This window comes from Schistocerca serialis, chromosome 7, assembly GCF_023864345.2.
Source record: "Schistocerca serialis cubense isolate TAMUIC-IGC-003099 chromosome 7, iqSchSeri2.2, whole genome shotgun sequence".
Lineage (NCBI taxonomy): Eukaryota > Metazoa > Arthropoda > Insecta > Orthoptera > Acrididae > Schistocerca > Schistocerca serialis.
The window spans coordinates 122,968,009-122,991,191 of NC_064644.1; the positions used below are offsets into that span (position 1 = coordinate 122,968,009).

General features: G+C 39.1%; 1 protein-coding gene across 9 annotated transcripts in view; it reads right to left on the reverse strand.

Annotated features, from left to right (window-relative positions):
* LOC126412101 (transcriptional enhancer factor TEF-1) overlaps positions 1-23,183 on the reverse strand; it is an 802,315-nt gene that overhangs the window by 9,494 nt on the left and 769,638 nt on the right. For 8 of the 9 annotated variants that reach the window (XM_050081527.1, XM_050081523.1, XM_050081528.1 and 5 more), the window contains 6 exons: positions 19,563-19,693; positions 17,248-17,406; positions 15,789-15,826; positions 10,895-11,072; positions 9,051-9,113; positions 2,293-2,459 (listed from right to left, as the gene is read on the reverse strand). In XM_050081527.1, the coding sequence (XP_049937484.1) occupies positions 2,293-2,459; positions 9,051-9,113; positions 10,895-11,072; positions 15,789-15,826; positions 17,248-17,406; positions 19,563-19,693 (736 nt within the window). The remainder of the gene's footprint in view (positions 1-2,292; positions 2,460-9,050; positions 9,114-10,894; positions 11,073-15,788; positions 15,827-17,247; positions 17,407-19,562; positions 19,694-23,183) is intronic. The other variant, XM_050081522.1, reaches the window with a different exon arrangement.

The following is a 23,183-nucleotide window of genomic DNA, read 5'->3' on the forward strand; positions in this document are numbered from 1 at the left end:
GCAATAGTTTATCATTATGACTAGCTTGACAATATTTTCTGAGTAGACTTTCATACAAAATAAAAATAATTGAAGAAGGAAACATTATCCTTACAGGTGATTACCATCTAAAGATCCATTTCATTGCAAAATATCTGAGAAAATAAAATAAATAACAAAAAAATATTTATGTTATACTGAAACAAAAGAGAGAGAAATTGTGTCAATAAAAATTGCATCACTGACTTAGTGTTCAATTATCTCTCATTTGAAATGGTCAACATTAATTCACAATCTAAGGAAAAGCTGTGCCATTATGTATTATAGTGTATTGTAAGTAAAGGAAATTCCTTAAGCAGCAGGTCTGCTCAGGATTGATTAACTTTGAGAGATGGATTGTTATTGGACATTATATTTCATTAGAAAGATACCCAATTACATTTCATGAGATTGATCAAAGGCAAAGTTATAACTACTGTTGAATTAATTTTAATCATTTGTTATTTTAAATAAAGCACATAAGCTACAGGTTGTTTTTTGATGTTGAGTAAAACTAGTTTATGACATGCAGCCAATATATTGTGTCGTATCCTTGTATATCCATACAGATTGCTTACAGCTGTGTGTCATTTTGCAGAATACGAAAGCAGAGGTTGGACAGTACTACGCCGTTCAATAAAACATTTAACTGTAGCAAATGTTGTCTACTCATTATTGAAAAGTTAAACTGTGTACTTGCAACTGGCTAATGGCAGCTGGTACTAAGGCAGTTCATATTCAGTGTTACACATAACTGCTTGTATTCATATGAAATTTAAATAAATTATATAAAAAATAAACTTGTGCAGGATCAGAGTAATATCAAATTTATGAGCAGGCTATATATACATATTTATATTTCTCCATATATGTGCGCATGTCATAAGAGTTGTTTCCTGTAGAGGTTGTGAAGCATCATTCACTACCAATATATAATTCGTGTAAAACAGTACAAGAAGTGTTGACTGCAGCCAAGATTGTATAATTAACCACATTACAAGAAGTGGGGATCCGGAACTGCCAATTCATAAAGTAATGTTTGTTTGAGATGTAATTGCATAGGTACTCCTCCATCAGAAAAGGTCAAAACAATGTCCTGCAATGTTGAGAGAGCATTGTGTCAGATCTAAGCAGATTTGAATGTGGGAAAATTGTTGGTGCTCATATGGTGTGTGCTTCCATAAACATGGGAGTCAGAGTGTTTAATATGGTGCCTCTTGAAACACTATAGATGCATACCACATATAGGAAAGTGGAAAATCATCTGCTAAATCACAACATGAACGAAAGTGTGTCGAGTGATCACGATGGTCAGTCACTGAAGAATATTGTAATAAAAAACAAGAGGGCGACAGCTAGAAAAGTCACTGCAGAATGGAATGTCACACTCACATACTCCTGTAAACACAACAATAATACAAAGGGAGCTCCATAAGCATTGAATGGCAGGGTGAGCTGTAATTCTACACCAATCATCAGTGATGCAAATGCTCTTAGCAGGAAAACATGGTGCAGAAGCCATAAAACATGGACTAAGGAGCTCAGGAAGAACGTCATCTAGTCAGATGAGCCTCGTTTCACCATGTTTCCAATTTTAAACGAGTCTACATTCCAGCAGCGAAACATGGTGGGAGTTCGGTGATGATTTGGCTAGTCATATCGTGTATTTTTTTTGGCCCCACTGTTACTCTACAAGGTCATATAACTGCCAAGGATTATGTGACCATTTTGGCTGATCACATCCATCCCTTAGTACAAAGTCTGTTTTTCATAGTGGTGTTGCTGGGTTCCAAGATGATGGGGCCCCTGTTCACACAGCTTCCACAGTCCAGGACTAGTTGTGTGAGCACCGGGATGAACTGTTGCATTTCCTTTGCCCACCAGTGCCACCAAAACTCAATATTGTTGAGCCTTGTGGTTGTCTTTGGAGAGAAGTGTGTGGGATCACTATCCACCTTTGTTATTGATACCAGAACTTGCCACTGTTTTGCTGAACGAATGGTACAAGGTACCTTTGAACGCCCCTACAGGACCTGTGTTTATCCATTCAGAGACAAGTGTAAGATGTTTCAAATGCTAACCATTTTCTCCACACTGTATTAGGCATGATACAGTGTTGCTCTTGTGGTGTTTCAATTTTTTTGTCCATCCCCTGTATACGTCCAATAACTATTTCATATGGCTACAATATTTTTTTAACAGAAGTAAATCCATATTTTCAAAACTGCAATTGTAGATCTCAAAGGAATGTCCCTAAAAGGAAGCAGAACTCACTGGCTTGTAACTCCATAGAAGGCTCCAGCTTCGTCCTGGATGTTAGTGTTCAGATCTGCCCAGAATTTGACAAGGAAAAATGCATTCTGCGGTCCTTTGTCATAAAGCTCTTTCAAGCCACCTTTCTTCTCAGGAAACTTATCATAAATCTGCCGGACATCAACTGCCTGTGGAATCAAGAAGTATGATTAGTAAAGTAATAAAATATTAAATTAATAATTAAAAAAAGCTTTTGTCTTGGAACAAAATAATATGTCCTGCTATGCACTATGACAAAAATTTGTGTTTTTTATGTGAATATCAGGTATTTCTAATTCAAGAATTGGATCATCACATGAAGTCCTTCATCCTGCCCTGCCTCATTATTTATCACATTAGGAAGTACTAACAATATGGAAAGGATAGATTGCTACTCGCACACAGAGGCAACATCGAATCACAGACATGCACAAAGGAAAGGAAGGCTAGAAATGTTTAAGCTTCTGGACACAGTGTTTCCTCAGTTGTAGAACTCACACACAGTCACACAACAACAATTCTACATCTACATCTACATCTATACTCCGCGAGCCACCTTACGGTGTGTGGCGGAGGGTACTTATTGTACCACTATCTGATCCCCCCTTCCCTGTTCCATTCACGAATTGTGCGTGGGAAGAACGACTGCTTGTAAGTCTCCGTATTTGCTCTAATTTCTCGGATCTTTTCGTTGTGATCATTACGCGAGATATATGTGGGCGGTAGTAATATGTTGCCCATCTCTTCCCGGAATGTGCTCTCTCGTAATTTCGATAATAAACCTCTCCGTATTGCGTAACGCCTTTCTTGAAGTGCCCGCCACTGGAGCTTGTTCAGCATCTCCGTAACGCTCTCGCGCTGACTAAATGTCCCCATGACGAATCGCGCTGCTTTTCGCTGGATCATGTCTATCTCTTCTATTAATCCAACCTGGTAAGGGTCCCATACTGATGAGCAATACTCAAGAATCAGACGAACAAGCGTTTTGTAAGCTACTTCTTTCGTCGATGAGTCACATTTTCTTAGAATTCTTCCTATGAATCTCAACCTGGCGCCTGCTTTTCCCACTATTTGTTTTATGTGATCATTCCACTTCAGATCGCTCCGGATAGTAACTCCTAAGTATTTTACGGTCGTTACCGCTTCCAATGATTTACCACCTATGGCATAATCGTACTGGAATGGATTTCTGCCCCTATGTATGCGCATTATATTACACTTATCTACGTTTAGGGAAAGCTGCCAGCTGTCGCACCATGCATTAATCCTCTGCAGGTCCTCCTGGAGTACGTACGAGTCTTCTGATGTTGCTACTTTCTTGTAGACAACCGTGTCATCTGCAAATAGCCTCACGGAGCTACCGATGTTGTCAACTAAGTCATTTATGTATATTGTAAACAATAAAGGTCCTATCACGCTTCCCTGCGGTACTCCCGAAATTACCTCTACATCTGCAGATTTTGAACCGTTAAGAATGACATGTTGTGTTCTTTCTTCTAGGAAATCCTGAATCCAACCACAAACCTGGTCCGATATTCCGTAAGCTCGTATTTTTTTCACTAAACGTAAGTGCGGAACCGTATCAAATGCCTTCCTGAAGTCCAGGAATACGGCATCAATCTGCTCGCCAGTGTCTACGGCACTGTGAATTTCTTGGGCAAATAGGGCGAGCTGAGTTTCACATGATCTCTGTTTGCGGAATCCATGTTGGTTATGATGAAGGAGATTTGTATTATCTAAGAACGTCATAATACGAGAACACAAAACATGTTCCATTATTCTACAACAGATTGACGTAAGCGAAATAGGCCTATAATTATTCGCATCTGATTTATGACCCTTCTTGAAAATGGGAACGACCTGCGCTTTCTTCCAATCGCTAGGTACTTTACGTTCTTCCAGCGATCTACGATAAATTGCTGATAGAAAGGGGGCAAGTTCTTTAGCATAATCACTGTAGAATCTTAAGGGTATCTTGTCTGGTCCGGATGCTTTTCCGCTACTAAGTGATAGCAGTTGTTTTTCAATTCCGATATCGTTTATTTCAATATTTTCCATTTTGGCGTCCGTGCGAAGGCTGAAGTCAGGGACCGTGTTACGATTTTCCTCAGTGAAACAGTTTCGGAACACTGAATTCAGTATTTCTGCCTTTCTTCGGTCGTCCTCTGTTTCGGTGCCATCGTGGTCAACGAGTGACTGAATAGGGGATTTAGATCCGCTTACCGATTTTACATATGACCAAAACTTTTTAGGGTTCTTGTTTAGATTGTTTGCCAATGTTTTATGTTCGAATTCGTTGAATGCTTCTCTCATTGCTCTCTTTACGCTCTTTTTCGCTTCGTTCAGCTTTTCCTTATCAGCTATGATTCGACTACTCTTAAACCTATGATGAAGCTTTCTTTGTTTCCGTAGTACCTTTCGTACATGATTGTTATACCACGGTGGATCTTTCCCCTCGCTTTGGACCTTAGTCAGTACGAACTTATCTAAGGCGTACTGGACGATGTTTCTGAATTTTTTCCATTTTTGTTCCACATCCTCTTCCTCAGAAATGAACGTTTGATGGTGGTCACTCAGATATTCTGCGATTTGTGCCCTATCACTCTTGTTAAGCAAATATATTTTCCTTCCTTTCTTGGCATTTCTTATTACACTTGTAGTCATTGATGCAACCACTGACTTATGATCACTGATACCCTCTTCTACATTCACGGAGTCGAAAAGTTCCGGTCTATTTGTTGCTATGAGGTCTAAAACGTTAGCTTCACGAGTTGGTTCTCTATCTGCTCGAAGTAATTCTCGGACAAGGCAGTCAGGATAATGTCACAAGAGTCTCTGTCCCTGGCTCCAGTTCTGATTGTGTGACTATCCCATTCTATACCTGGTAGATTGAAGTCTCCCCCTATTACAATAGTATGATCACGAAACTTCTTCACGACGTTCTGCAGGTTCTCTCTGAGGCGCTCAACTACTACGGTTGCTGATGCAGGTGGTCTATAGAAGCATCCGACTATCATATCTGACCCACCTTTGATACTTAACTTAACCCAGATTATTTCACATTCGCATTCGCTAATAACTTCACTGGATATTATTGAATTCTTTACTGCTATAAATACTCCTCCACCATTGGCGTTTATCCTATCCTTGCGGTATATATTCCATTCTGTGTCTAGGATTTCGTTACTGTTCACTTCCGGTTTTAACCAACTTTCCGTTCCTAATACTATATGCGCACTATTTCCTTCAATAAGAGATACTAATTCAGGAACCTTGCCCTGGATACTCCTGCAGTTTACCAATATTACGTTAACTTTTCCTGTTTTTGGTCTCTGAGGACGGACGTTCTTTATCAACGATGATAATGTCCTCTCTGGTAAGCCGTCAGGTATTTTATCGTTTCGCCCAAGGTGGGGTCCCTCTAACCTAAAAAACCCCCGTGTGCACGCCACACGTACTCTGCTACCCTAGTAGCTGCTTCCGGTGTGTAGTGCACAAGCAAATGGCTACTGTCTTCTAAAGCACCTGGAGAGAATAGTGTGTGTGTGTGTGTGTGTGTGTGTGTGTGTTGTTGTTGTTGTTGTTGTTGTTGTTGTGTGAATGTGCGAGAGCTCTACTTCTGAGTAAAGACTTTGTACAAAAGCTTTAACATTTTTAGCATTCCTTTTCTTGGTGCCTGTGTGTGACTCAATGCCTCCTCTACGTAGTGAGTAGCAATCAATCCTCTCCACATTGTTGTTATTCCATCCTAGACTTTCCATTGTTTGATTAGTATGTCAGCACACACTATTTGGTTCAATTCTAGCGTCCGATTCCACTCGTCGGCTTTGAGCAATGACGTCATACCCAAGGCAGAGATGCTACATAGAGGCAACCTATGAAAGCAGCGGATCATACTCATAAACAAACAAATGTAGCATATGATAAAACTACAAACACAGTTCACGTGATTAATTACTTAGCCGCAAATTATACTGACAAGAATTAAAGGTAATGAAAATAAATAAGAACAGAAAAAAGAAGTATACATGTCTAAAATAAATTATTATTGTAATTTATGCAAGTAAGAAAAGCACAGAGCACCATTAAATCCAGTACAGTATAGCGCATAGTGAAGTCATAATATTATGAATCAGCATTAACTTTTAATACTAACTGCTAAATCTAATGGGATGAGTACACAAGTCACAAAAATTGACAAAAAGTGGGGTCTAACAAATACTGAAATCAGCAACTGGAACTGACCTATATAGATTAATTCCAGTTACCGATTCCAACCATTCCACAGTTAGTTTTTTAGATAGTTTTAACAACAAGGCTGTGCATTAAATTGTTTCAGGATTTCTACATATGGTATTACTATCTTCATTACTTACCATGAAAAAGAGGAAAATTTGGAAGCTATACCTACACTAGTTATTAATTTTTTGCAGTAGTTCTGAGATCAATAAGAAATTTAGAAATCCTAGAAAAACATAGTCCACAAATATACAGCAAAAATGTCCAAAATTATGAACCATCAAAAAGTTGGAATCGGGTTCCAGCCATTCAATGATTCATTATTTAGATAGTGTTTTCAGCACATGTGTGTAGTAAAATGTAGGTTAATATGATTTCTGCATTCCTAATGGCTATCTGAACTACTGCAAAACAGTTACTAATATTGGAATCGGTAACTAGAATTGACCTATATAGAAGGCCAGTTCTAGATACCGATTCCAATTTTTGTAATTCACCACAGTAGCTTTAGAGAGCAATTACAAATGTAGAAGTGGTATTACGTTTCTGTGCATATAACTGCAAAAATAATTTACATATGAATCATGGAGCGGTTGGAATCTGTAACTGGAATTTAACTACATAGGTTAATTCTAGCTATCCATTCCAATATTTTATTTTTTGCAGACATTCATTTGTCATGTACTGGCTTTTCTTTTAGAATTTAAAGTGTCAAGTTTCTCCACATTTTATGCTACTGTTTCATGTTTGTTGTCATTCATTTAATTTTCCCCTTTTTCTGATACATGCACCTCCACTTTCCTGCGCTTCTCCCATTAGATTCAATAATTAATGTAAAATTAATGCTTTTTCATAGCACATAACTTAACCCATGCACTTTACTTTTATTCAATCTAAAGGGTCTCTTTGCTTTTCTAGTCGCAGGAATTGCGAGAATACTTCTTACCAGACACGAAATTTTTTAAAAATTCTTGTTCTTATTTTCGTTATCTTCAGTTTGTTTCAGTATAATTCATAACTAAGTAAATAATTGCGTGAATGTGACTGTAATTTTATCATATGCTACATTCGTTTGTTTATGATTGTGATCTGTTGCTTTCATAGATTGCCTATACATAGCATCTTTGCCTTAGGTTTGACATCATTGCTCAAAGCCGATGAGTGGAATCGGATACAAGAATTTATCCCAGTATTTCCCATAGATAATGTTGAAATGAGTGAACCTCCTTGTGCTGATCAATCAGATCCATTAGAACTACTTGTTTCTTTGTCTGCTATGTGTTTAACATTGTGCAGCATTATGTTCAATGGCAGCCATATTGTTTCTACTAAGAATCACAAATCCAGTCATTTGTTTTGTTTTTTTTTTTTAATCACTTCACTTCACATAGATAATGAATGTTACATGTTATATTAGGTAATACTTATTTTGCAGCACCTGATAATTTCTCTGGTTCTCTCTTTCTCTTTTTATGGCCTTTTTTATGTTCATCACACACATGATTGCATGCTCAAGCATAATTTTTACCTGCAACCTGTAGTTAATATCCTGTACAAACAAAAAGACACGAAACCTTGTGCACTCTTAATTACTGTCATCTGCGGGCTTTTCATCCTTCCTTCTAATTGATGGTTCCCATTGGCCATCTTTTCCCCTATTTACACAGTTCTGACATTCATGGAACACACAGTACATCACCTGACTCCACAGCTTAATATGTTACATACAGCTTGTCTGTTGCAAGCAATTCTATGCACCAGTTCACTTGTTCTCATGCCCTTACAGCACTAAAAACTGGAGCCATCATAGAGATCCACACCAGAACCACTGCACATACATTAATCAACTGTCATTCTCTATTTACATCCTGGGGTCTAATTAACAGATCACCCTTTTGTCAACCAAGCAGCTACCTTCATTTCTTTATTTTCTCAAGTGGTTACCCATGAATTGCCTCCATTCTGAAAACTGATTATTGTTCAAGTAGCACAGCAGTTGCAGTTTGTTTTACTTTTTACCTTCCTTTGTTCATGATGTCATGATCTGCTTCTCACCACCTTTCTCTACTGCCTTTAAAATACACCTTTCCTATTTCATTGTCCAAATTTTTCTACACACACGCCCAAAAGAAATTTACATCAGAGATGCAATTTCTCATGGTTATCTGAGGAATGTAATGCAGCAGTGTATAATTTCTACAGTTTCTGTCAACAGTTGTTTTCAATACTTGCTAGGTATGAAAGATTAAATGCTGCATCAAATCTGAGCAGCAGTGGTACATCCTTTATACTGAAATTATTTTCAACTTCCAATATAAACAACTACAAAAATATTGCCAGTAATTTAGAATGGATGGGGAACACACGCACACACGCACACACACACACACACACACACACACACACACACACACACAGACCAGGTATTACCCGCCAAGGTTTCATACTCATCACATACGTAGAACAGAAATCAGTTTTTTCTCATATCAACATCTACTTACCTCTAACAGTGGCACAGAGTAGCTGGCTGATTCACCTATGTGCACAAACAAATGTTTGTGGTACTGAAACAAGAAAAAAAATATTTGTAAGTAAAATAACTCATTAAAGCTGCAGAAATAACAGTATATACAAATAGCTTGTTCTGTCAACAATTTTGCAGTACAAAATTTGTAGTTTGCAGTGCAGGAGCAGTGACAGTCATAAAAACAGTAATGCTAAAATAATACCAGAAGTAAAAGCCCATAAATACATAAACCACAAGATTTAAATAATTTAAGATGAGAAAATAACAACTCACTCAGCAGTAAAAGCACTTTGTCATCAAAAGGAACATAAACGAGATTGAAAACTTCACACTGCAGTCAGCCAGGACTACCGCATTCGCTCAAGTGCTCGTGTGTGTGTGTGTGTGTGTGTGTGTGTGTGTGTGTGTGTGTGTGTGTGCGTGTGTGGGTGGAGTGGGGGGGGGGGGGGGGGGGGGGGGGGGGGGGGGGGGGGGGGGGGGGGGGGGGAGGGGGGGCTATGGAACTTCTGAGGCTTGTGCAAGTGCACTTTAACTACTCAATGCTTCTACTATTCAGCAAGCTGTTACCTTTATCCTTAAATCATTTACATCCTCCTAAGTCTTTTCATTGACATATTTAAATCACAAAATACTCATAACTGCTACCAAGACTATAAAAAAGATTCTCCATTTAAAGACAGGACAAAAAACTTGATAGTAAATAAACTATGATAAAAGGTAAAGGCTGGGACACAAGACTGCTGATACAGCGCAACCCTTCTATCCACCGCGGCACTGGGAGACAGAGGGCTGGGACGTTCCTCAGCCCAACCACCCTTTACCCCTGGGAAAGATCCCAAGTACTCATATTGACATGAGGCTGAGTGGACCTTGAGCCAGTCTGGTGTGACTGGGAATGAGGAAAAATCCCTGCCCATTGCCCATACTTGGTTTGAACTCAGGATCTCCAGGGCCATAGTGCAGTGCTTTAGCCACAAGGCAATTATGGTTCCCAAATAAACTATGAGGAAGGAAAAGTAAGATAGGCATTTCCTTCTCATTCTCTTTGCACTAAAAGTAAATCAATCTATCAAATAATGTTTTATTATTAGTTTCTATATAACAGGGGAAAATCAGTAGCAACTAATCACTCAAGTTGAAGAAAGCTAAATTTATCTGTACATGAAATGTGTTTTTAATTATATGAAGTTTACTGCAACAGCAACTATGCCAAACATCTGTTCTAGAGGACTTAATCTCAGTTTCTAATCGCAGATATAGAGTAGAGAATTTAGGAGAACTTCAAAAAATAGTGTCGAACTCTGATGTCAGTCTGTCTTCAATCTTCACAGTTTAGGTAAGTAAAATCCCAAACACTGACAAAAATAACACCGGTATCTAATCACTTTTATTATATTTCCTGCTTTCCTATTTACTTTTGCCTTTTAAAAGTATTTGTGGTTCCACTGGGGCATGGGACGGAAGACCAAGCTGTTTGGTCCACCCCCCCCCCCCCCCCCCCCAAAAAAAAAAAGAAATAAATAAATCCACTGGCTAGTCCACTGAGGCAGAATATTACTTGAATAAAATTCTGTTAACTACTGTTGGTCAATTTAAACCTTGAGCTCATCACAAAGACAATAACACAGTAATGATAAGATGCATTTTTCTTGGGTACTTATTTACACTCACTTTCATTGGAAGACTGAGTAATTATGTGAATCTACAAGAACAAGTGCCACTTTCATCATTGATTAATTAAATAAATTGATTATGTATCTTTTATAAACAGACTACTGCTTAATGATTGCAGTAAGAACTACACGTGCAAAAACTTACAGTATCGGCATCTTGCTGCTGTTCCATGAAGGCAGAGAATTCAACGAGACGGAGCTTATGCGTTGCAATAGCACGACCTTCCCATGGAGGTGGTGGTGGGGCCTGCAGTGTCATGTCACTAGAGGACACAGCTGTTGCTGGCTTCCCACCATAAGGAGGTTGTGCAAAAGGCTTAACACTGAAAAACAAACAACAATCAGAGTAGTTATATATAGTTTTATTATGATAATAGAATAGTAGAAATGGTCTCTTTAACATAGAAGAGATTTGAACTGTGAATATTCACAATGCAAATTGTAATTAAAAAGAAACAGAAAAATTCTATTTACAGAGAGCAAGCAGATACAAGCTTACAGATAAATACAGGGTTATTATAAATGATTGAAGCGATTTCACAGCTCTACAATAACTTTATTATTTGAGATATTTTCACAATGCTTTGTACACACATACAAAAACTCAAAAAGGTTTTTTAGGCATTCACAAATGTTCGATATGTGCCCCTTTCGTGATTCGGCAGACATCAAGCCGATAATCAAGTTCCTCCCACACTCGGCGCAGCATGACCCCATCAATGAGTTCGAAAGCATCGTTGATGCGAGCTCGCAGTTCTGGCACGTTTCTTGGTAGAGGAAGTTTAAACACACAATCTTTCACGTAACCCCACAGAAAGAAATCGCATGGGGTTAAGTCGGGAGAGCGTGGAGGCCATGACATGAATTGCTGATCATGATCTCCACCATGACCGATCCATCGGTTTTCCAATCTCCTGTTTAAGAAATGCCGAACATCATGATGGAAGTGCGGTGGAGCACCATCCTGTTGAAAGATGAAGTCGGCGCTGTCGGTCTCCAGTTGTGGCATGAGCCAATTTTTCAGCATGTCCAGATACACGTGTCCTGTAACGTTTTTTTCACGGAAGAAAAAGGGGCCGTAAACTTTAAACCATGAGATTGCACAAAACACGTTAACTTTTGGTGAATTGCGAATTTGCTGCACGAATGCGTGAGGATTCTCTACCGCCCAGATTCGCACATTGTGTCTGTTCACTTCACCATTAAGAAAAAATGTTGCTTCATCACTGAAAACAAGTTTCGCACTGAACGCATCCTCTTCCATGAGCTGTTGCAACCGCGCCGAAAATTCAAAGCGTTGGACTTCATCATCGGGTGTCAGGGCTTGTAGCAATTGTAAATGGTAAGGCTTCTGCTTTAGCCTTTTCCGTAAGATTTTCCAAACTGTCGGCTGTGGTACGTTTAGCTCCCTGCTTGCTTTATTCGTCGACTTCCGCGGGCTACACGTGAAACTTGCCCGCACGCGTTCAACCGTTTCTTCGCTCACTGCAATCCGACCCGTTGATTTCCCCTTACAGAGGCATCCAGAAGCTTTAAACTGCGCATCCCATCACTGAATGGAGTTAGCAGTTCGTGGATCTTTGTTGAACTTTGTCCTGAAGTGTCGTTGCATTGTTATGACTGACTGATGTGAGTGCATTTCAAGCACGACATACGCTTTCTCGGCTCCTGCCGCCATTTTGTCTCACTGCGCTCTCGAGCGCTCTGGCGGCAGAAATCTGAAGTGCGGTTTCAGCCGAACAAAACTTTATGAGTTTTTCTACAAATCTGTAGTGTGTCGTGACCATATGTCAATGAATGGAGCTACAGTGAATTTATGAAATCGCTTCAATCTTTGTAATAGCCCTGTATTGAGCTAAAAAGAGTAAATGGTTGAAAGGATTCATATTATGGAGGCAGTCCTCAAGTTTTGGACTTTATCCAAATTTGATAAGGCAAGTTAAACAAGAATTTTTGCCCAAGATTATGGATTTAATTAAAAGAATTCTTACTTCACTCCAGGACAAAGGAGACACAGCCAGACAGACCAAGAGAGTATAACAGTTTGGTGAAAGACAGGAAAGAGATAGAAATGATGAGACTAAGCTAGGACTAATTGAAAAAGTATATCAACTTATACATATGTTCATATCAGCTAGATAACTAGAATTTTATTCCTGCCTATATTTGATTATAGTACTATAGTTTCCTACATATGAGGTGTGATCAAAAAGTAATAGGATCTATAAAACACATGAAATTAAAAAAAAAACCTGTTTTAATTTTTTTATCTTGTTGGTATACATGTTTCTCATATGTGTTTGCATTTTCAGCTGTTTTGAATATTTAGTTTATTGCTGACATTAAAAAATGTTACATGCGTTTTCAAGTGCTCGGCAAATTTTTTCTTTCAAAAAAGGTGGATTTAAGAATTTGCATTAAATTTTGCTAGCAAAATGGAACAAAGTGCAGCATCACATTCGAAATGTTGCCTGTGACTTTCAGCAAATCTGCTATGTGTAAGACAAGAGTTTATGATCGGTATAAAGATGCTGACTGCCCTGGACGCCATAGCACATAATTACTGACAACAGTGTGGAAGAACTGAAGAAAAATGGTTCTGCAAAATCACCATATCACCATCAGGGAGGTTGCTGATGATGGAATATCCTTTGGCTTGTACCAAGTAATTTTTTCAGCTGTTTTGAGCATGTAACGTGTAGTAGCAAAGTTGTTCCGAATTTTTGAATTTCAATGCATAGACATTGCTCAGGAATTGCTGAATGAATCAATAATGACCCAGAACTTCTAAAGAACGTGACAAAACGTGGATAATGGGTATGAATTTGAAACCAAGACCCAATTGTTCCAATGGAAACTGCCATAAGAGTCAAAACCAAAAAAAACTTCGACACGTCCCACGATATGTGAAGGTTTTTCTCATTGTTTCCTTCATTTACAATAGATTAGTGCAACATGAATTCCTACCTTATAGTTGTATGGTAAATAAGGAACACTACCGGGAAGTTATGCACTGTTTGCATGAAGCAACCAGAATTATGGCAAAACCACTCACAATAATGCACCCACCCACACATCAATGCTTGTTCACGATTTTTTGTCAAAAAACGGAACTGCTAAGTTGCCTCAGCCATGGATGCCTGTAACTTCTTTCTATTCTGGAGGCTGACAAAACTATGAAAAGGCATTGTTCTGACATCAATGATGAGATGAAAAAACAGAATTGCTGAAGGAGTTTAACACTGGAAAGTAAAATGAGTTCCAGAAATGCTTCCAAGATTGGGAAAAGCCTTAGCACAAGTGTGTCATACCTGAGGGTGAATTACTTTGAAGCTGACAAAGTTCATGTTGATGAATAAATGAAGATTCTTTGAGAAAACAAAAAATTCAATTACTTTTTGATCACACCTCATATACAGTATTAGTAGCATTACATAAAGTGGATTGGATAATGAAGGAGTTTATTAAATTATAAACAAGAAGGAAGGAAGAAGTAAGAAAACTATGTAAACCTGAAAAACTAAAGAAAGAATCCAAGACCTACATGCCACATATGTATAAGGGACATGTCGATTTCTGGAAGTCCAGGATTATAGGAAAAAAAATAGCTATATGAAATTACAAGTTCAATGAACATACCAGTTTCTGCTCACATTTTATTTTAATGGAACATTTTCTTTTCTTGTTCATATGAAATAATTTAAATTCTGTCTGTGAACTGTTCATCAGTTTTCATCTGCAGGATCATTTTGTATTTCTGAGGCACATATGCCACAAGGCCCAGAGTTCCTGGATAATCGTTACTATTTGTTTGAAAGTCACGGCCATGTAACTACATACAAAGACTTGAAATGTGTTAATTTATCTGAACATGTAACTTAGGTGCAAGAAATAGTTTGGGCAACATGATCTATTCCCTTCTTGGACATAAAAGAAAAACTTAATGGGTTTACAAACAAACTTACTCAACTATATGACAAATATGCTCCCCCAAAAACTGAAAAATTAAGAACGAAACCTGCACGTTGGCTTACTGAAGAACTAAAACAGCTCATAGACCTACATCTACATGTACATATATACTCCACTAGACACAAAGTAGTGTGTGGTGGAGGACATGGCTCACACCAAAGTCATATCCCCCCCCCCCCCTGTTCCACTCGCAGATCGCGCAGGAAAAACGACTGTCTGAACGCCTCAGCACGAGCTCTAATTTCCCTTCTCTTTGAATGGTGATCATTGTGCGATTTGAAAGTTGGTGGTAATAATATATGCTGTACATCCTCAGCAAAGATTGGATTTTGGAATTTAGCGAGCAGCCCCTTCCGTTTAGCATGTCATCTATCTGCAAGTGTTTCCAACTTCAAACTTTCTATGAGATTTGTAACACTCTCATGATGGTTAAATGCACCAGTCACGAATCTTGCCACTCTTGTTTGGACCTTCTCAATTTCTTGAATCAGACCCAACTGGTAAGGGTCCCATAAAGACAAACAATACTCTTAGATCTTGGAGACATTGCACATTCATGTTGACGTCCATCTCACTGGGCTTATTTCCACAACATAGTTCAAATAAAACTAATCAGTAAGTACACCTCCATTTCAACAGCTGTCATCCCTTACACATAAAAAGGTCCCTCCCTCACAGACATGGCATCCATGGCAAACATATCTGCTCCAACATCCATGTCAGTAACTTCAAATATTTCCTCTCCCACATATCTTGTCCACACACAAATCACTCTGGCAGTCTCCCTTCACCCAAAGAGCTACCAACTATTAGTGATCAAATGAAAAATAGGTAGAGTGCTTTGTCTAAGGTGTCTTGATGAGAGAGGGATGTGCACGACCACACAAAGGTGAAGTGAGTTTAAACAACAAAGATGATAGTCACAAAAGCAGTACTTTATAAATGACAAATGGTTCTATGATATGGTGATATGAAATAGGTTTTGAGTTGAAAATTATTATTTTTTTATTATACACTATTGTTGAATATCACTTAAATGAATACAGAGTTCCAAACATGCTACTCACTCTTGTGAAGTTCCTGGCTGAAGACCTGGTTGCCAAAACTGTAGTGGGAAAAAAATTAAGATCATGTTAGAATGAAATAACAAAAAAATAAAGGCAGGAAAAGTAATTGCTTGGTCCACAAGTGTAAATTTGTATGATTAATAACAGAATATAAAAGTACAAAATATAATACTTTCTCATCCATATAGTGTTACCTGAAAACTCCTGTCATGCAAGTGTGCGCGCACACACACACACACACACACACACAAAATCTCTCTCTAAAGATAAGAGTTGAAGACATGGTCTAAAGAAAGAAAAATAACAAGGTGAAAATTATTCCATTCCATCTTTGTGTGTTGGTACAGCAACCTTACTATTGCTACTGTTTAAAAAACACTAGTAGGTTGCACAATGTTCATCACTAACTCAAGAACAATGCGTTTCAGCCACACATGGCATCATCACGTTATGTGAAAATATAAGGGGAGTACTGCATTAATAAATTTGGTGTGGGCCTATCCTGGATTACTATAAAAGCAAAATAAGCCTCCAACACTGATCTAATAAAATTACATAGATAAACTTATTGTCACTCATCTTAAAAACTCAGAAATTTACTGCCAAAAAGCAGCCATCAAAGAAGGAGTTAAAAAAAGTATGCAACCTACAACTATTTTTTGAAATAGCAATAACAAGGTGGACACAAATAATTCAGTGTGGTTAACTGAAGCTACAAAGCATTTCATAACTGAAGGCATTGTATCTTGGTAAAATTCTGGCCACTTTGTAAATACAACAATCCAGATGTTTTCTGCAATTGAAGCATTTCATCATTCATTTGAAAGGGTGGACATTCAATTAACTTTTATTTCTTGTTTTAATTGGCATTTATTCCTTCCTTGTCTCAAGAGGGTGTGAAAGCTTGGTCAATTAATACATTTCCAGATGCCATTTTGTCAGTATTATTGGGAGGACAACAGATCCTGTGTCACATTAGTAAACCAAAACAGTGGATTATATCATTTCTTTTAATAATTTTTATCCATGTACATTCCCATTTTCTCTGCCATTTTCACGCATTTATGGTCAGATAGCACACCAATTTTGACAATGTCAACATAAATATTGAAGAGTAAAAGAGTCTACAAGTGACATATTACTCATACAAGTAATGAGAATAATTTTTTTAAGGTTAGGTTTGGTTGTAGATACTCCAAACCCAATTTTCCTGTATTATTAGCTACAACAAAGAAAACCACCCTGCAGGAAGAAACAGTGTCAAGAACTTCATCTGCCAATGCACATGAACTAAATATGTAATATGAGGGTGGTGAGAGAAGTGAGCAGTGTTTTGATATTACACAGGAATTTATTTGTGCATCTGCTGGCCAATTATATGTAGGATATGTTGTATTCCAAGTTTTTATGTTGCCCACAATTTCTATTATTGTATTAATATATTAAGAATGGTACTCACTGGTGCAGGATAAGACACTGGTGACCCGAGACCCAGGCTTGCCAAACCAGCAGCTGCTGCCTTGTTATGAATAGCTGTCGCTGACACAATTTGTGCACTGGACATGCTGGACATCGTCTGCAGAGCTTTCTCCTTTGCTGCATGGTCCTGTGTGGGAGACTGTAAGATGTCAGGTACTGCGACTGCACGGTTTATCATAAATAATTCCTCTATCCATGTAAAGGAGTTTTATGCACTTGTTTAGTTTTTAATTTATTGCAAGACTTGCCAATCTTACACGATGAAGAGGGATAAAGAATGGTAATACACGAATACAATAAAAATTAAATAATTTACAGACTTGTTATATAATTAAGAAATAAACCATTAATAGTCAACAAGATAAAGCAAATACAGTTGTCAAAAACACCTTTCCACTATCTGAGATATTTGCCCTGTTGCATGTATTCAAGAGGAAACTTAAAGGATTAACACTTTGTTTAAATGGACTTCATTATACCCCGAAGTGATGGAAGTCGTGGGATAGTGATCGCACGTATACAAATGGTGATAATATTGCATACACAAGGTATAAAAGGGCAAAAGGTTTACATTGGTGAAGCTGTCATTTGCACTCAACTGATTTATGTTAAAGGGTTTCTGATGTGATCATGGCTGCACGAAGGAGAGTAAGAGACTTCGAACATGGAATGATAGCTGGAGCTACAGACATGGGACATCATTTTCAGAAATCATTAGGGAATTCAGTATTCCAAGATACACAGTGTCAAGAGTATACCAGCATGCCAAATTTCAGTCATTACCTCTCACCATCAACAATGCACTTAATGACCAAGAGCAGCAGCATTTGTGTACAGTTGTCATTGCTAATAAACAAGCAACACTGTGCAAAATAAGTGCAATCAACATGGGACGTACAACAAACATATCCATTAGGACAGTGCAGCAAAATTTAGCATTCATGGGCTTTGGCAGCAGATGACAATATGAGTGCCTTTGCGAACAGCACAACAATGCTTGCAGTGCCTCTCCTGGGCTCGTGACCATATTGTTTGGACCCTAGACAACAGGAAAATCGTGGTCTGATCAGATGAGCCCCGATTTTAGTTGGTATGAGCTGATGAATGGGTTTGAGTATTGTGCAGACCCCACAAAGCCATGGAACCAAGTTGTCAACAAGGCACAGTGCAAGCTGGCAGTGGTTCTACAGTGGCGCGTGCTGTGTTTACATGGAATGGACTGAGTCTTCTGGTCTGACTGAACCAATCATTGACTGGAAATTGTTATGTACAGCTACTTGGAGACCATTTGCAGCAAACAATGGTGGAATTTTTATGGATGACAATTTACCCTGTCACTGGGGCACAGTTGTTCATGACTGGTTTGAAGAACAATTTGTACAATTCAAGTAAACGATCTGCCCATCCAGATTGCCCAACATGAATTCCACTGAACATTTATGGAACATAATCACAAGATCAGTTCATACACAGGATCCTGCGCCAGCAACACTTTCAAAGGATGGCTAAAGAGGCTGCATGGCTCAATATTTCAGTAGAGCACATCCAATGACTTGACGAGCCCATGCCACATCGAGTTGCTGCACTGTGCCGGGCAAAACGTCTGGTATGATTTTAGGAGGCATCCCATGAATTTTATCACCCCAGTGTAGATGCAGCACTATCAAAGTCTGAAAAGAAATCGGCTAAGGCCTTGTTAAGGAATCCATTTTAAGGTTTGCCTTGGGTAATTTAGAAAATCGACATATATATTTATACAGATTGTATTGATTGAGATTTGAGCCCTACTACTGTTACAGCATATCAGGCAGGAGATATACATTCACTGTGTGTTAAACAAGCCACAGGCAAGACTTAAGTAATTAGGTACAACGGTGTGGTAGTGGGCATGTCATGATTGCAGTTCTTCATGCATAATCAACCAGGGTGTAACAAACACCACCATAAACCTCAATTAATTATGGTTGATAACTCGTCTCATTACAATCTTACATCTGTACCACATAATATGCATTATATGTTTATCAAAATAAGCTAATTTATCTTTTCACTGATTGGTGTTAGTAAGCATACAAAGAATGTATAAACTTTTAACTGTTTAAAAACAGGAAATGTTTGGCAGTAATGTGCAATCCACCTCTGTACCAAAGCTGATGGCCAAAACCAATTCAGGTATATCTGATCATGCATTTATGTTCCCCTCCCAAGATATATCTATTAAAACAGGGTGGTAGCTAGCAAGAGCATGTTTTTATGTAGTATGCTTAATTTATTGGCATAATTTACAGTACTTACAACTTTTAGTTTTGCTTGAATTTCTCTGAGCTTTCTTCTTGCCAGCACTTGTATATGAGAGCTGACCTGCTTGCGAGTTCTTGTCTTGCCTGTCCGAAGTTTTATGTATCTGGCTATTAGCTCGTTGCGACCTGAAAACCAATAGTACGCACACATTAAAAACATAAAAAAAGAAACAGAAACAGGTGTTCAATTTTCAAATAAAAATGCCTTATCAGAAAACTCCACCACATTCACAATAAATGTCATTACCTGTACATCTGCAAAAGTTAAAAATAGAAAAAAAATACATAAAATGCAAGAGATGGGACAAAATAACTTTCCAAAAAAACAGATGTACAATTTACTTATCAGTATCATTAAATTCATTTGGGGCAATTAGTCCTGCAGTAAAGAACTGCTGGAAATTATGTATAAAACAGTGTAACTTCTGCAGCCCCATTTTCGCCCTTAATGACTACTTTTTTGTGCTTTTTACTGAGCTTTGGGTGTGTCAAAATTCTTGAAAATTGCAAGGAAATTTTACTTGGTTGGTTGCTGAAAGATACAAAATTAAAACAGATGGCAAATCAGATTCAGAGTTTCTAATAAAATAAAACTATAACGCCACCACTGTGTATCAAAAGAATGAAAGGCTATGATGAACAAAACGTTTCTCAAAGTCAACTGCTCTAGCAGAAAATAAGAAAAGAACACCTCTACATTTGTGCACTGTACGTGATACTTTCACTGAAGTTGGGTCGTAATTTTGTAGCAACATGTTAATAGCTTTTCTTTTGACCTGTCTGTACATTCACATAACAAAAACAAATCTAAAACGACTTGTACTAACACCAGAGAAATAAGACTCTTAGGAGATAATATGTGGTACACACTTAGTTCCCCTTGACAATCCAGGTGGTTAAGACAAACCTACATCACATGTAATGCATGACAACCTAATGTTGAGTACACTGTCACCTAACATACACGGAGATTATGGTCACAGCCTGGTACAGCAGAGTGAATCCCAGCAGATACAAGAAAAAGCTGTCATCAACCTGAAAATTGGTTTGACCATCCCAGTGATTTACTAAGCACAGTCCTATTGGTGGTGGTACATCACTGTCTCATTCTGACTTTTGAACTGAGTTAAACAGTCAGTTATAAAGGGATTTACCGTTTAATGTGGACTCTGGTCCACAGTGTAACTAGCCACCCATCAACAAACATTAACAGAAGTAAAAGAAATGATAAGTGACACACTAAAATCCTAGAAGTAATTGGGTATCCAAGCCGAGACTTCTAGATCCATCATGACTATCACCATCATGCTCACTGTTGAGTGTCATGACCACACAAATCAAGCGTCTTCATCCTGCATGGGTACCATCTTCTCTTTGAACCTGCTGAGAGTTAGACCAAAGATTATCTTGATTTGATCAATCCACCAGTTCGTTGCTCTTCCCCTCAGTCTCTTGGCCTCGATCTTCCATTCTGTGATTATTTTCTCTAGGTTTTCTCCATCTCTTCTCACAATATAGCCAAAGAACTGGAGAATTTTTTGATTGACACAAGAAGACAAAGGTGCATGGAGATCCTGAGTTGCTCAGTAATGGGCACATTTATTATTCTTTAAGTCCATTTTATGCACAGCATCTTGCACCAGCACCAAAGCTCAAATACATCAATGCACTGAAACTTCCCTGTCAGATTAAAACTGTGTGCCAGACCGAGACTCAAACTCAGGACCTTTGCCTTTCGCGGGCAAGTGCTCTACTGGCAGAAAGCACTTGCCCGCGAAAGGCAAAGGTCTTGAGTTCGAGTCTCGGTCTGGTACACAGTTTTAATCTGCCAGGGAAGTTTCGTATTAGCACACACTCTGCTGCAGAGTGAAAATCTCATTCTGGGGACATTGATGCACTGTTTGCCTCCATGTTTAAGGGACAAATGGCTGACCCCAAGGTAAGTGAAATAATTCAGGACATCTAGTTTCTTTAATCGACCTACGAGTTGAACCTGTACTGCTCAATCAATTATCATGAGTTTGGCCTTGCTGGGATCAAGGTCCAATCCATTAGATAGACTAATGTCCTTAGATCCGTAGTACGACACTTTACCACTGAGCTACACGGTACCGATTGGCATGTCTGAAGCAAGTCCCAGGACCAACCAGGAAGCAGGTCCCAAAACTTCGAATTTGTTGTCACTCCATAAAAACCCTCAACAAAAGCATATTCAGGATTTGAGCTGAAGAGGGGTGGAGGCTACTCACTTCAAGTTTTGCTGTGAAGGAGGAAATAGTTTTTAGATTTCATAACATAATGTTCTTGGTACACTTGGTAACAGTAAATATCAATTACATGTTATGGCTTTTTTCATACTGATACTGAGCTGACATGTTTGTCTACATGGGGGGGGGGGGGGGGGGGGGGGAGAGGATGTGATTTCAGATTGCAAAGATATTTTTTCTGGGGCGGGGGCTACTCTCCCGTACCCCTCACTCTCAACCCTCTCCTTGCGACTGACCTGTCACGTAGACATCGTAAGATCAAATAGGCAGCATTTGTGAAATACAGTCTTTTCCGAAAGAGTCTTGGCTTTATCGTGTCAAGACACGTTTGGTGGACCGCTCACATCTGATAACACCTCTGTAGGTACAGAAACGGTGGTCGACGAACAGTCGCTGCTGCTCCCAACAAACACAAAGGCTGTGTCGCCAAGCAGACATGTCTCGGAAAAAAAAAAAAAACAATTCCTGTGACTAGCGAGGCGAGCGGAAATTGTGTCGGGGTAGCCGGACTAAAAGGCGGATTTTGGCGGGAAGAAAACACTGGGCTCGTTGGTCCGTTGAAGGAAGGGTCTATTAGAAGACAAACGAGGCGCACACGTATGCGGCGACAGCCTTCTGGCGCTGTCCGCTGATGCATGCCGTCGCGAACCGCTCCCCCGATAGCCCGGAGGAAGCGCCAGCATCAGCTCCGACATACAGCAGCGCGACGGCAACTGGCTGAGTGGGAGAAGTTGGAGGACAAAGGCGGAGCGCGGCGACCAACTGGTGGGTGGGGGGGGGGGGGGGGGTTGAGCCTGCATTGACCGCTTGCACGGAAACGCTCGATTAGCGCCGCAAGCGCAAACCCAGCTGCAGAAATGCCGATAAGCGCCCCGTTGCCACCAACCTGACGGCTTACCAACCGATAGTCTCGGTCCGAGAAATTCTACAGGCGCGATCGGTCGTCCGAAACATAGCAGCGCCCTCTTGTTGAAGGCCACACACACGAGCGAAGTATCGTAGCGATCCGTCGCATGCTACATCGCCGGCAATCGGTCGCTCGGCTTGACACACCACGCACGAGCGATTTGCCAAGCAATTTCAATCAATAATATCAATGTCACTGTGTTGAGAAGTTCTCCTATGGAAAACGGACAGCTACGTTTAGAATCAGTTGCAGCTGATTCCCGTATCCTCACGGATACTTGCAAAATATAAAATTAAATCAAACGTATTTATAATTTTTGTTTTGAAACCCTTTCCTAGAGAACGGTTGGTTACTTTGTAGAATATATTGCGTTTTTCACTGCTGCCAAATAGACTGTGTACATATTTACAGTGTACCAATACTATTCGTTTTAAGCTTATTA